This window comes from Micrasema longulum, unplaced genomic scaffold, assembly GCF_059751315.1.
Source record: "Micrasema longulum isolate JH-2025_06_02 unplaced genomic scaffold, ASM5975131v1 h1tg001955l, whole genome shotgun sequence".
Taxonomy (NCBI): Eukaryota; Metazoa; Arthropoda; class Insecta; order Trichoptera; family Brachycentridae; genus Micrasema; species Micrasema longulum.
The window spans coordinates 94,954-111,110 of NW_028279129.1; the positions used below are offsets into that span (position 1 = coordinate 94,954).

General features: G+C 33.1%; 1 protein-coding gene across 1 annotated transcript in view; it reads left to right on the forward strand.

Annotated features, from left to right (window-relative positions):
• Nucleotides 1-2,051: 2,051 nt before the first annotated feature.
• The window catches only part of LOC148273421 (protein Skeletor, isoforms B/C-like), an 80,990-nt gene continuing 66,884 nt past the window's right edge, over nucleotides 2,052-16,157 (forward strand). Inside the window, 2 exon segments of the mRNA XM_088238724.1 lie at nucleotides 2,052-2,055; nucleotides 13,500-13,740. Coding sequence (XP_088094850.1) covers nucleotides 2,052-2,055; nucleotides 13,500-13,740 — 245 coding nt within the window.

The window sequence follows — 16,157 nt, forward strand, 5'->3', positions numbered from 1 at the left end:
CAACCGTCCATGCGCTCAGTAGCTGCAAGACTTGTTGCAATCTAACTCCAATGTTTGTAAATTTTCATTTTTATTTTAATTTTTAAAATATCACTAAAACTCTAAACTTCTGTAAATAAAAAAATATAAATGTGGGCTTAGTTTCTTACTGTCCATGCGCTCTGTAGTTGCAAGACATGCTGTAATCTAACTCCTTTATATAATAAATGTAATATATCATAATTGGAGGCGATGAACTAGAATCCCAACCGTCCATGCGCTCTGTAGCTGCAAGACGTGCTGAGATATTTATATATTGTGCAGCGCCCTTGAGGTGATTCTCACAAAAATGCCTTACCATCCTCAAATTATCTAAATATATATATATGATCGAATTTGGTAACAAAAACATGAAAGAAAAATATTTTTTCATTCAATTTTATAAATATAATTTCAATTTGTTAGCATCCCTACACGATCATTCAGTTCCCCTCACACTCTCTTATTCTTCTCAATTCTCCTTTCTTCTCTTGTCTCTACTCAATACTGAACTGATTCCCCCAACCCTGTTTCCACAAATCATAACGTCGATAAAGATATAACGGGCAGATTAGGGGTGTAAGAAAGCCGATTTCGTATTATGTATAAATAGACAGATACTTGATTTGATCTGAAATTCAAAAGGTTTTTTGATTTTTTGCGTCCGCGTCCGCTAATGTTGGCATGAGAAATATTAGAGGATTCTACGAATCTGAAATTAATCATTTATTTAGAACTAGCGAACCCGACAGACGTTGTCCTGTCTGAACGTTGGCTTGCCTGCTATTACCTCGGAAAAATACTTTTCTTTGATAAGTAGGTACCTAGGCACTTGTATAGTATTGAATTCCAAAGTTAAAAATTATTCACATTCAAATGACATTAATAGACTACAAAGACAACAAAATAAAATATTAAAGTTAGTATATGACCTTTCCTATTTAACTGCAACTAGAGAACTTTTTAAACAAACTAAGCAATTAAATATAACTGAACTCTTTCAACTGGAATCATTAAAATTTATCCATAAATAAGCCACTAATGTAACTGTAGACGAAGAACTAAAACTTGTAAAAAATTGCAGTCAAAATGGACATAATACGAGAATATCAGAAAAATATCATGCACAACTTTCTAAAACAAGACAAGGACAATCAAACTACTACCAGACAAAACTAAACAAAAGACTCAGACAAACTTTTAAAAATATGTAAAGAATATTATTTTGAACAACAGAGTATGAATAAAAAATGTTTATATTATTTTTGTAATAATCCGAAAAACAATTAAATTTTTAAGTAAAGCATTTGCTACTTAAACATTTGTTTGCTAATTACACATGAAATATGATACCATCCTGTTTCTGTAAGATCCTAGCAGTATTTCTACACTTTGAAGTACACAACACGGCATAGTTGAATTCAAATCAGGAGTTGCGTACTGAGCGACGTCTACAAAGAAACTAATGGGTCAAAACGTAAACCTACTCATTTGAGAGTAGTTTAGTCGCCTTCTGTTTGATGTGCGTATGCGGTTTCTGTACTATTCTTAGTTCTACGAGTACAGTACTTAAAATCTATCAGTGTTAAGGAGTAATAAATGAAAACCTTTTTTTTTATAGCATTTGTTGGTAGCAAACGATTGCGCTTTTCCTCATAAATAATATCTCGCGAGATCTTGTTGTTTCACAGCAAACACACAGTCAGTTTATTATCTTCTCTACAAATCTCATAATATTCCCAAATAGGCGATTTTTATATTAAATGGTGTCACGGTGTACAACAAATAATTACATCACCCATAAGGACTATTGGTAAAATAATGTGATGTAATAATGAACAAATAACGCAGGTCGCGACATGATCTACTCGCAAATTAAACAAATACGCCCACCCCGTCACCCCCGCACGCACCGCAATGAGACAGGTCGTAACCTGTCATGCGCAAAATCCACTAATGTACGCGAATGTGTCCAATTTAGAAATTCAAACACTCTCCTGAAAAATTGTTGGTTTGTGACATTTGAGGCAAAAATGGGTCTGTCCATAGAATTAAGAATAGTCCAGAAACCGCATACGCGCATTAAACAGAAGGCGAATAAACTACTCTTAAAGGAGTAGTTTAACTTTTTGATCCATTAATTTCTTTGTAGACGTTGCTCAGTAGGCAATTCCTGATTTAAATTAAACTATGCCGTGTTGAGTCGTTTTAACGTGTAGAAATACTGCTGGATTCTTAAGAAACAGGATGGGATCACATTTCATAAATAAGTAGTAAATGCACGTGTAAGTGGCAAATGCATTACTTAAAAAAATAATTTTTAATTTAATTTTTAAATTAATTTTTGGCCGGCCTCACGGTGTAATGGTCAGCGCGTTAGCCTGCTACGCAAGAGGTCTCGGGTTCAATTCCCGACATGGTTGGTGTGAAATATTTATTTGAACGGGTGTTTTCACACTAGAATATTTCATAGTCCCTGGACTGGTACCTGGAGCGTAAGACTGATCATCTTGCCTTCATGTAACAAAAATGATCAAGATACGCTGCGATTGGTGTACCAATGCAGTGCCCTATGCACCATTAGGTGCGGAAAGGGAACGATGATGATGAAAATTTTTATTATTTTTCCATCTGTCAGATTTACAAAGAAAACAAAATGGACATTTTGTTAGTGTTGCCAGGGTAGTCCAATTGTTTACCCTACTTTGCTCATCTAATGAGAGAACTGATAAAAATTGGACTGATCAAGGTCCAATTTTTAGTCAAGGTCAACATTACCGTTAAAACATCAAATATTATTTAACATAACAAAAATATCAGTTTTATGGAAAATAAATTTTGTTTAATTTTTTACATCAAAGTTCATTAATTATATTAATCTTATTAAATGACCCTTTACTTATCTACTCTGTTGTGTCAATCAATGTTTCTGCGGGTACAGCAAAATTTTAGAGAAATTAACAAATTTGTTCATTTTCACCTAGCATTTGTGTTATGATTAAATTTTTCCCGTTCTGGCAACATTACGCGGCGAAAGTGGGGCAAATTGGGGGGATTTTTGGACACAGTCTGATGTATTCTAATATGATCCTACGCTCCTTCTGGACTATTCTTAATTCCATTCGTATATCTCTTCAATTCCTACAAGAGTATCGTTGGAATAAATCTGATAAATATATTAAATCAATAATATTGCATGAAAAGGCGAACACTGGGGTGCACATCGGACTATGTGGTCCGCACTAACTTGGTAACGAGAAATTCAGTAGGCGGTAACGAGGGTTCGTTACTAAACTTCGTTATCTGATTACTGGAAATAGGGGTGGTTACAAAAAGTTTACTTTTATTTAATAAAATAATTATTGTTATTTTACTATCATATCCATGGAGTTTAGGGCGCTACATTGAAAGCAAGATGACTAGTCTGAGGCTTCAGATTCAACCCAGGGACATTGTATATAATATTTGATTTTATATATTAAACGCCCAGGGGGCAATCAAAACTGTTCGCAAAATAAATATAAAGGTTTAAAACAAATAATGTAGATGATAGTTATGCAGTTATCAATAAAAAATGCTTTAACGTAAGCTTTCGAGAGGAAGTTCAGTGGTTTTTTTCAATTTTTTGCATTTGTTAATAGACTGTTTAACTAAGTCAACATTTTTTTTTTAATTTTTACATATCGTATTATCGGCGCTACGATTTTTTAAAGTTTTGTATTTCTGAAATAACTCCGCGTGTGACGTCAGAGGTTCATTTCCGCTTATTCTCATTCAGTTCTTCCTATTGGTCCAGAAGCGACAAGCAAACCGGAAATCTTCCATAGCTCTCAGATCATAGGTTAATTCACATGAACCAGTGACGTCATTTAAAGTAGTGCGCTTTTATCAAAATATTTTTTATTATTTTTTCTGTACATTTTCAAGAAACTTTGCAGTACAATTTAATGCTCTAATTTTTATCCCGCGTAAGAAAACATTTTTTGTATCCAATTTCCCGTAGGGCTGAAGTTCCTCATTCATGCACATAACATTATATTATATAATAGGTACTGACTATGCACGAACTCTCCGATTCCGCGTTTACCAACAAATTTACTTGTGAAATACACATTTTTAATATAACAATTATTCATTTTAAAACGTTCTTAAATGCATTGTTTAAAATTTATTATTAAAGTCGTAATAAAACTTTCATTTTCGTGCAATATTTTCTCTGTTTTTGGTGTGTATTATTATTAACTTATCTCTTTCTGAAATTGATTTATCAAATATTTTTGTGTACCATGTATAACAGGGATGTTGAGTCTGTAAAAATAATAAAAACATCGTATTTTGACCTAGTGCGTAGTGAACTCAAGTATAACTCCGTTTATTGTCACCGTATTACAGGGTTCATGTTAAGGAAATCAAAAGAGTTCAGCATAAATTTTTTCGTTTTATTAATAATAAAATAAGGATACCGATTGAATTCATAAATTACACATACTTAAATGATTATTTAAACATCCAAACATTAGAAAACAGACGAAAATGAAATGACTTCCTTTTTTTGTTTAAAACAATAATATCAATGTTCGATTGTTGTGAACTTATTAATTTGATTAATGTGCCTGGTCGAGTTACCCGATGTAATACTCTGTTCTACTGCGGTCCATCATCGACCAATTACAGCGCAAATTCACCAGTGATGCGGATGCATGTACCAATGTGCTAATAACATCGAAGTCTTGTAAAATTTAAATTAAATTAAAATTTAAATTGTAAATTTTAAATATCAATGTACATGTTCCGTATCAAATAGAACTTAATATTCTGTTCATATTGTATTTTATAACATTATGAACCTAGCTGCTTTAAACCTTTAACTGCATTTCGTTAGCTTATTTAAAAATTAAAAATAGAAAAATATTATTAAATATATATTTTTATTTTAAAACCAACTTAACTTCTAAACACAGTTCTATATTTTATTACTTTATATTGTATTTTTTAAAAATTTATATTGTTTATATACTCATCTTCTTTTTTTATGCCAACTTTACTTCTAAATACTGTTCTATCTTTTGTTGTTTTAATTTGTATTTTTAAATTTAATGTTGATTATAATCATATTTTATATAACTTTCATGTTTGTAAAAGCCTTATGAGCGTGAAAAATTAATAAAATAAATAAACAATAAAAAAAATTGTTAATACCATTTTTTTCTTTGAATTCTCTATTTAGAATTTGCTTTTTAATTCTATCATTTTTCTTCTATCCATATTTTTGTATTATTTTTTAACTATGCAAAGTTTCATTTTTTATTTTGCACTGCAATATGCTTTTTTTGTTTCTACATGTGTACAAAAAAAGTGTTATTTATTTTTAAAATAATCACTTACTATGTTTGTACTTACCTGTATAATTTTTGTAAATGCCCCTTGGGCGTATTGTAAAATTAAATTAAATAAATTACAAAACAAATATATATAATCCACCTAAACAATGGAAGTGGATTATTTTTATAAATGACAATTTTTCTAAACAATTATCTAATGCCCTACCATCAAACATTAAACCTGCATTCTACACAATTAATAATATGGGAACATTGTTAAAAAATTCCAACGATCAAGTCCTTAAATATAATAAATCTGGCACATACCAATTTAATTGTAAGAATACGATTTGATCTACATTTCAAAACTAAAAGAAACTTTAATATCAGAGTAAAATAATACTTAAGATGCCTAAATAATATTTTTTTCTGAATTCGTAAACTATCTGGTAGAAAATAATCATGAAGATACTGGATTAAAAGTTCGTAATGTAAGAAATAAAGTATTTAATTTAGACGATTTGGAAATCTCAGAAATTAAAAAAGCGATTCATAATAAAAAATAAAAAAAATAACAAAATAAACAATATTTTCTGTCTAATTTTGAATATTGTATCCATCTCACTCCGCACCTCCATCTTTACAACAAGAACAGCATAACAAAAAGTATTGACGATATTAAATTCATATGTTTCGATTTAATATTTAATAAACACCGTTGAAAATGAAATATAATAAGATTCATCAGTTAATTATACCTTGATAAAGAAGCTTGTGTAGCTTAGAAACCGGTCGGTAGAATAAGTTAAAAATAAGTGGTTAAAAACAAAGTTATTTTATATCCATTTAAAACTTTAAGTTAATGTGTCACTGTGTAACATTCACCATTCTGCCTACACTTAAACCAGCCAATGACAGGTCATAAACCTGTAAATGCCTAGACTCCCATATTACCTTGTCAAAAATGTTTTCCCTATCTGTTGAACTAATTTAAATATGAACAACTACTTAGGGAGAAAATCCAGCCAGTCTGCAAGCATTTGGACATACTCAAAACATCGTTGAATTAACTACCTGGTAAAAGAAGACGGAAAATTGGTTTCAAGCGTTGCCTAGTAGGTGGTTTGTTTAAGCCGGATGAATCTCACCCACATGATAAAGGTTTCACCTCTTTTACTTCACAAGATGAAAGAATTGAAGGAATATAGATGTTTGATTAATAAATTTATGTTGTTTTACTTCAATAGGAAATGACAGCCGGTTTAGCCCAAAAAATGACTTTTTCGAAAACTTTAAGCTCTGGTTAAGGGCCAAAAGTAGTATCAATTAAAAAAAAAATATTTTTTGCATTCCGAGTAATCTAAAAGGTAACTTTTTAGACCCCTTTCATATGAAAATTCGGGAAAAAAATATAGGCTTACCCTAATCTACTGTGTTCAGTCTTACGCTGTTAACTTTCCGGTAATCAAAACCGGGACTTGGGCATGACATTTTAAACGTAACGCGGATGATTTTTCCGTTTTTCCTCATTTAAAAGAAAAGAGTAAAATAAAGCAAAAGGCATCCTTCACGTTTACAATCACAAAGTGATCTTACTAAAAGCGGCTCTGTATTATTTATCGGCATTATAACTGTCCGCTTTATCGGCCGTGACGGGGGCCGCGTGCAGCTGACGTAATGGGAAACTGTAATACCGACTCGCCAGACTGCAATACCGACTTAGAGAGAAACTAATGCTATTACTTACAGAGAGCCAACTCTCTGGAATACATTTTAAATTTAATGTTTAACGTTTGAGTTTCCAAATTAATGTTTCGCATGAATGTAACAGAGATAGAAAACACTTTTAAGAAGATATTATTAAGTATAATAATAGGGAAATTTTACGTTTTTTTTAACAATTTTAAATTGATAAGGGTCTATGAAATATATGATTATCATTCCATATCCGCTCCCTAGCTGGAGCATATGGTATCCACAAAGAGCCTCCGTCCATCTCTATCGGCCGCCAACTCCTTTGCGTCCTCCCAAGTCAGGTTTTCGTCCCGAAGTTCTGACATAAATTGCCAGTGAACTGTCAGCAGTGGACGTCCAGGACGTCGAGAACATGATGCCTTGTAAAGTAGGCAAGCGTAGTTAAGGCTCTCAGGAGGCGTCCGCAGTATATGGCCTAGCCAACAGCCAAAATACTGCAGAGTAAAAAAATTTTTTTTTACTAATTATTAATAGCATAAATACTGTAGGCCTCGTGACGTGTCAGCGTCTACCATGCAAGAGGTCTCGAGTTCGATTCCCGATATAGTTGATACGAAATATTTATTTGTGGGAGAGATCATTGAACAATCTTGGAACAACGCAATTTAATGTTCGCTCTCCGAAGTAATTTGTAATTCGGGGAACAGACAGGGAGCCCTTAGTTTTTAATCTAGTGTAGTGAGTGTGGGAAACTCTTTTTTTATATTCCGGATTAACAAAGTGATCTACAATCAATTTGTAGTCACAAAGTTGTTTTACCGGCAGGACATTACAGGACGGCCATATGTTTCGCCTCACGGATTATGCTATCCGGTACGATCCCCCTCAACAGTCTCACCTGAATATCATAAATTTGTTATCATCACAAAGGTGTTATCACACTTAGAATATTTCATGGTTCTGGACTGGCACCTTAAGCGTAATACTGATAATCCTTCATGTAACAAAAATTATCAAGATACGCTGCGATTGGTGTAACTATGCAGTGCCATATGCAGCATTACGTGCGGAAATGTAATGATGATGAATAGCATAAAAAATATTTTAAAATTTATAATTTTTAATTCATGCGAAAACGGTCATTGCATTGGCTACGTCCCTAATACGTCACGATTCATGTACATTTTTATTTTGTTTGTGACCGTTTAAATCTAAATAGAACGTCGTTACAAATCCGGCGTCACAATTATCAAGGCCGAACATGTCGCGTTTTTGTATGGATATATTTTTTCATAATTTATTTTATATATTCATAAGTCATGTATAAAAACATTTCTCCACAATATATATTGATAAACTTATAATTAGAAATCAAACACTGATTTGAGTCTACTGAATACTTTATTTTATTTTTACAAATATAAACATATAAAAATAAAACTTCGTGACAATTGTTTCGCCTTATTAGGGCATTTTCAAACGAATGTGAAGATTATTTGGATTGAATGTCCTTATATAGTTATATAATTCAAGGTACTTAAGTAGAAAATAAAAATAATCTTATGAACTATAGCATGTACATTAATCATAATTGAGGGACGCTTATATGACGCGTAATTAATTAATAGATGAATCATGTTACGATTGCATTGATATATTTTGATAAGAAATTCTTAAAAATAGAAATATTGTATGATAATACATTTTTGTTTATATAAATTTTCTCTTAATATTTCAATCATGTTTTAAAATTAAAATGAACAGCAACCTGTTATAATATTATTGATATTTTTTTCGACAACAATTATCTAAATTTACAAAACTATAAGGCATCATTGATTATCTCACAGTACATACTTGTATGTCAATAAATACTTACTTTGTTATATTTTCCCCGAAATTCAAATATAAATACCTAAATTCCCCATTACCTATTAAACACTTATCCTCACCCTTAACCATCGGTTTTTCCCTCAATTGTGATTAATGTACATGCTATAGTTCATAAGATTATTTTTATTTTCTACTCAAGTACCTTGAATTATATAACTATATAAGGACATTCAATCCAAATAATCTTCACATTCGTTTGAAAATGCCCTAATAAGGCGAAACAATTGTCACGAAGTTTTATTTTTGTATGTTTATATTTGTAAAAATAAAATAAAGTATTCAGTAGACTCAAATCAGTGTTTGATTTCTAATTATAAGTTTAAATATGGAGTTCTACAAAATAAACACCAAATCAATCAATATATATTGATCGTAAAAACACAATTTATTTTTCTAAATCCATTTCATATGTTTTTACCTATCAGTGTGTAATATTTCCCTATTACGGGGCTTATGACCTGTCATTTGCTGTTTTTTTCTTTCAGTTCTGCAAAACAGCGTTTATTTATTATATTAAGTAAAATGTCCAAATTTTAGTTACCCGCTAAGTCTAGAGACTTTTCGGTGGGACAAAATATTTTTTTAACCGTTTTTTTTTACACACATACAAAAATATGCAATAACTTTTACTATAAGGTACTGTTTTTCATTTAAAGATCTTCTCTTTGAATAATTGTTATCGGGAGATTATTGAACAATCTAGAAAGAACTCAATTAAATGATCGTTGTCCGAAGTAATTTGTGATTCGATTTGATTCAATCACAAATAACTATCGACGTGCTAATAAGCGACGTGATAACAATTTTTCACCATGGTTGTTTATCGTATTCGCGATCACAATGGAGCATCCGTGAACACCTAATGTTAAATATCAAAATATTTACGTTTCGCGACGTATAATCCTGCTACGCCATCACATATTTGAATTTCACGTTTTGAATTTCAGTGTTAATATGAAAAATATTCCAAAACTGCTATTTTTATTTTTTTATTTATTATTTATCATGATATTCATTGCATTTAGCTGACGGTTGGCAAGCCAAATGTCAAAAAAAGCAGTCTCCATAGTAATTGTAATTTAATTTACACTTTTTTCTATTAGATACTCCTTACTATTTTGCAAATGCAATATATTGTATTATTTTTTATAGTAAACCCCGATTTTTCGCCATTGAACTGTACTCTTTTACGAGAAAAAAAAACAAACCGACACGAGCGTTGACTTAGAGATTACACACGCGTTGACTTATGACTGCGATAACTTAAGCATGTTCATTATTGTTCATTGTGATAGCTCAAATGCTTAGCATGTTTTTAAGCAGGTCGATAGTTATTCTCAATTGAGCTACCGTGGTGTTATTCTGAATCTTCTTTACACCCTTGAGAGTGGTAAATTTGGGGGTTTTTATTTTTATAATACGACGACACTTTGCTACACAGATATTAAACCATATATCGAATTATCAGGGCTATGATTTTGTTTAAGTTTTGTAATTCTGAAATAACTCCGCGTGTGACGTCAGAGGTTGTTCTCTGCTAGTTCTTCCCATTAGTTCGTTTACGGTAAGTCAACCGAATATCCTTTACAACTCTCACATCATTGGTTGGTTCATATGAACCAATGACGTCAATCAAAGTAGTGCGTTTTGATCAAAATATTTTTTATGATTTTTTTTGTACATTTTTAAGAAACTTTGCCGTACAATTTAATGCTCCAATTTTTACCGCGCGCAAGAAAACATTTGTATCCAATTTCCCGTAGGACTGAAATTCCTCATTTACCCAAATATTTCCATTTTGATGACCATTTCTATAAGTTAGAAAATAGAAATCAAGTTGGGGTAGAGTGTGGTTGGAACCTCGAACCTCTGATCTGTGAGTCCGCAATACTAACCACGGGACCACAACCCGATTCTACCATTACTAGATTTAGTACTTCGTAGGTGCTGTTAAAATTATAAAATAGGTAACTCTTCCCTATTTAATTATATATTAAAAAGCCTATATTTTTGTTTTTATTTTAATTTCAACTTAAACGATTTGAATAAATGTTTTTGTCATTTTTTAAATTTTTATTAATTAATATTTTTCATAAATGGTACATGTTTTTTTTATTCTATACAAATCTACTTTTATACATCTAGTAAGTGTTATAACTGTAACTACAATTTTTTTTATTAGAGTTTATATAATTTTGAAAATACGAGTTCATTAAAAAAACTTATAGGATCTAAAAAGAAAAATATAAAATAATATTACATTCATACTATTTAAAATTAAATGCAGTTTGTACAATTGTTCAAAAAAAATATTTAAATTTACTTTCAATTTATTTATTGCTATATTAGTTTTTAGTTAATTGAGGAGATTATTGTAATTTTTGACACCTTTGAACAGAAAGCTATTTCGACCATGACTTGTGTGGAATTTAGGGACTTCTACTGGATGAACTCTAAATAATTCATTTACAATATCCGTATTAAATATTGGGGGTTTCTTTCAAATTTCTTTAATAGTTAATCTTTGTACTATTTTAAAAGGGTTTAATATATTGGCATATGCACTACCCTATCCAACAAGATTGTATAATTGAGTAATAAGCTATATTTAAATTATTAATTATTTAAATATTCCTTAATCTAATTAATATGTACATACATTTTCTAATACGCTTAACTAGTTCACTAATATTTTATTTCGTTTTAAAAAGGTCTTTCGTGGAATAATAACTATGGACTAAGGAAAATAGGTAAGTTTGTAAGAAGGCATGCTTATGTGTTTGCATGTAATTAATTGTTTGATGTTATTTTTACACTTTGCAGTTTTTTTTTGCCATTCATTAATTCGCAAAGCACTAACTTAATAAATTCAGTCAGCACAAACATTACATCATATTGATTCTTTTTTGTTTTTAAATTCCCTTACTTTTAAGAATTATTTTGGTTTGGAAGAAAAAACATTTTTTGACTCAAAATTTACGGCTCATAGAATCTTGTCTGTCAACCTTTAATTCTAAAGTTTCCTTATGAAATAAAACTAGATTTGTGTATTTTCATTCATAGAATATAATAGATTTTCCACCCTAAGCTTATTTACACCCAAAGCTTTTTTATATTAAAAGTACTTTCGTTTGAAAATTATTTATGAACCCTTACGGATTTATTCATTCATTTAACAAAACATGTGCTTTTTAATAATTCATTTAGATATGAAAAAAAATCGTTTTATTTTTAACACCTTGGGTGTCTTTTTATCAAAAGTTTATCTAATTTTACATCTGGAGTTTTAAAATTATTTATGTTCATTATTAACCTGGGTTAAAATTGGTTCCTCTATTCTTCCATTGAGGTGTTTTTTATTTAAATTTTGTTTTATTTTCATATTTATATCCAGATTTTTTAAATGAGGTCTTGGGTTTGTTTGTATCGCTATCCTAAAGCAACAGTGAGTTTAACCCTAACTGTTAGATTTTGAGATACACGTGCGGATACGTTTATAAATAAAATAATTGAATCTTCTCAAATTACAAAATATTAAAGTTAGGTAGTTAACCAGTGTGATATTTATTATTGGATATAGTATTCATAATCGACTTGAAATAATTTGATTCAGTCAGACCGTTTGCACACCTCAAAGTCTGATTATAACAGAATATGCTCTTCAGAGATATTTCACTGTTGCTTTGAGCTCCGTCTTGCTTTTTTATTGTACCTATTTAGAGTTTCTTTAAATGCATTTTTCTTTCTAGTTTATTTCAATTCTGAGTTTTTCTTATCTCTAGTTTCTTTATATCCAGGATTTTGTCATACATAGTTTCTTTTCATCCAAGGGTTTTGGTTATATCTAGTTTCTCTACATCAAATTTACGGTTTTTGTTATATCCAGTTTCTTTATATCCTATCCAGGGTTTTATTACATCTTGTTTCTTTGCGTCCAGTCTCCAGTTTCGTTTTATCCTGGATTTTATTACACCTAGTTTCTTTTCATCCAAGGTTTTTGTTATATCTAGTTTCTCTACATCCAATCCAGGGTTATTGTTACATCTACATCGGGCGGCCTCCGTGGTGTAGTGGTCAAGACGCTTGATTCACGCACGGAAGGTTCCGGGTTCGATTCCCGGTGAGAACACAAAAATTAAAATGTGATTTTTCTCAAGCCTGGGTGCTCTGTGATGTAATTCACCACTGTAATTAGGCCTCCTGGCCTGTTGTGGTGCAAAAAAAAATAAAAAAATGTAATAATAATCTAGTTTCTTTTTATCCAATCCAAGGTTTTTCTTATATCTAGTTTCTTTTTATCCTGGATGTTATCATACCTAATTTCTTTTCATCCAAGGTTTTTTGTGATATCTAGTTTCTCTACATCAAATTTACGGTTTTTGTTATGTCCAGTTTTTATACATCCAATCCAGGTTTTTTGTTACATCCAGTTTCTTTACATCTAATCCAGGGGTTTGTTTATCTCTAGTTTATTTATATTTAGATTTTCATTATACCTTGAGTTTCTTTATTTTCGTAGTATCTCAACCATAGAGTCACCGTTTTCACACTCAATACCTCGTCTCTCCCCAGGGTACAACCAGGGCAACCGAGCAGGCCGGAAGCAGCACTACCTGGGTCGCCTGATCGGTCCCCTCGTGGAGTTTGCGCACGGCATCAGAGGCACGGTGTATGCGGTGGACGACAGCACTCTCTTCATCAGGGGCTTCGTGTACGACGGGACAGGGCCTGACGCATTTTTCTGGGTAGGAAACTCTCCTAGGCCCTCCCCGGAAGGGTACATCATACCCTACCCTGAGGACTACGTAGGCAGGTACGAAAACAAAAATCTATATTTTAAATTTATTATTTTATTTTATGCTTAAACAGGATTTTGTTGCTGTGTTAATATCATCATCATCATCATTTCTTTTCCGCACCTAATGATGCATAGGGCACTGCATTGGCACACCAATCGCAGCGTACCTTGATCATTTTTGTTACATGAAGGTAAGATTATCAGTCTCGCAATTCAGGTACCAGTCCAGGGATTATAAAATATTTTAAGTGTAAAAACAATATTTTAAATAAATATTTCATATCAACCATGTCGGGAATCGAACACAAGATCTCTTCCATATTAGGCAAACGCGCTGACCATTACATTACGTGGCCGATAAGCCTCTTGGTACAGTAGGTTTATTTATCTACAATATTTTGAGTTTGTTCAATTTTTTATAGACAAGGACTGGATTCAGCTCCCAGGGGAGCTGTTAATATTAACATATTACAAAAGAGATGAAGAAAATTTTAGAGAAGGTAATATAGAAGCTTAGGCATCTACAGGGCTTATGGTCTGTCGTTGGCTGGGCAGGTTGATAAATCCACCTGGTCCTTGAAGAAGTACAAAAATTGAACAAATAAAATTTTCAGGCGTTGCTTAGTATGTGTAGGTGAAATAATTCAATTAGATGAATCTCACCCGCATAAATGAAGGTTTCAGCTCTTTTACTTCACAAACATCAATATTGAAAGCATCCACCACATACCCGAATCCGTTTTAAAGACTAAATATCTTTCTTCGGATTCACTCATCCAAGAAGCAATAATTTTTTTATTACGAATTGATTACATTTCATCCATTACTAACCAAATTCAGTAAAGAAAAGCGCGAACTAATATTTATAATCACAACTTTCAATGTCCCTTTTACTGTCGTTCTAAAACCACCCCTCATTGTCTACAAGGTAGGGACAAAGGGAAGTATAAATAAAATAAATGAATAAACCCTTCACCCATTTCAAACCCCCTAATGTCGACAGTGATAGGAAACGTTAGTTACTACTCTTTGGAGCACCAGAACACCCCCAGGTGACACTTAAGGCCAGTCACCGGCAGCGCACCCAAAAGCAGCAGACTTACCTAAAGACTGCTGGTTGCAAACCAACTTTTGCCACCACCCATACCTACTCAAACTGTAATTATTGAAGAATTTTACCTCATCAAGCGAAAGCAATAAAGGAGGCGTATATTCCGTGCTCAGGGAAGTCCTCAGCAAAAGATGCCAACTGACAGGGGCACCCGCAATCAAAAACCTCAAGCCCCGGACACGTCCAGTGACTCCTGTTTAGTAAAGGACTAATTACCCCACCTTCTCTTAGATCGGGACAAAGACGGCACAGACATGAGTCCCGCACCTCGACCAGCATGGATCAATTCCTCCCGTACATGTGTAATCTACTGGTGCAGTAGGCCCGGGGGTAGTCGGTCGAGATCGAGGGGTCCCCAACAGGTCCCATTTTTGAACTCACCCCTCCACAAACGCAGAAAATGCCCTCAAGTTGCTCCTTTTTGCCACTAGATCGGGTCTTGGCACATTGCTCAGACGACAAACCATCATGTTTCTCTCCGTGTCCAGGAGTGGGCAGTCCCACAGAATATGGGACGCTGTTTGACGGAGTTTACCGCAAGCTCACGCTGTACAATGCACAATGCACTAGACCCAAATCAAAAAGTTTTGCGACAAACTCGCCGTGTCCTGATAGCATCTGAACCATGTTGTGGTTCAAGCAACTTGTATCTAACTTCAGTCTCATCGAGACGTACGGAAAAAACAAGTATGTCCACCTTCCCGTGATCGCAGCGTCTCATCTACTCTGTCAGACCTCCATCGTCCTTCTCTTGATTTGTTGAATCAAGGGTGTTAGTCTTTCTCCCTCTCGGAACTGTAAAGTTGTGTCAAAATAATCCACCACCTTCCCCTTTTTTAGTAATTTTACCACCGATGACTCCATCACCTCGAGATCTGGGGGAAGTTTTCCAGCTAAAACAGGCAGGGTTGCAGTGAATACGGTTCTGTAGGCAACCGTCATGGCCCACAAAGGTAGCCTCACTCAAAAGGGTTCTTTGCACATTACCCGAAGAGACTCGGTGCACCCACACTACTGCAGCGTATGTCAGCTGCGCTACAAAAGTCCTTCTATAGAACGTTTGGACTCCGGCACCCCCAATACCCCAATTTGCTCTGCTTATCGTTCTAACTTTCATCAAGAGGAATCTGTCGTGTCCAGCTGCACGCCAAGATATTTTGCCTCCCTTAAGAACCGAACCTGTAGTCCTGTGGCTAGTGTCTCGGACTCACGTACCGAAGGTCCGTGGTTCGAATCCCACTTCCCCAACTCGATTCCATGTTCAAATAGTGAGTTATTTACAACTCGTTGAAAATGGCCCTCAAAATTAAATATTTGGGTT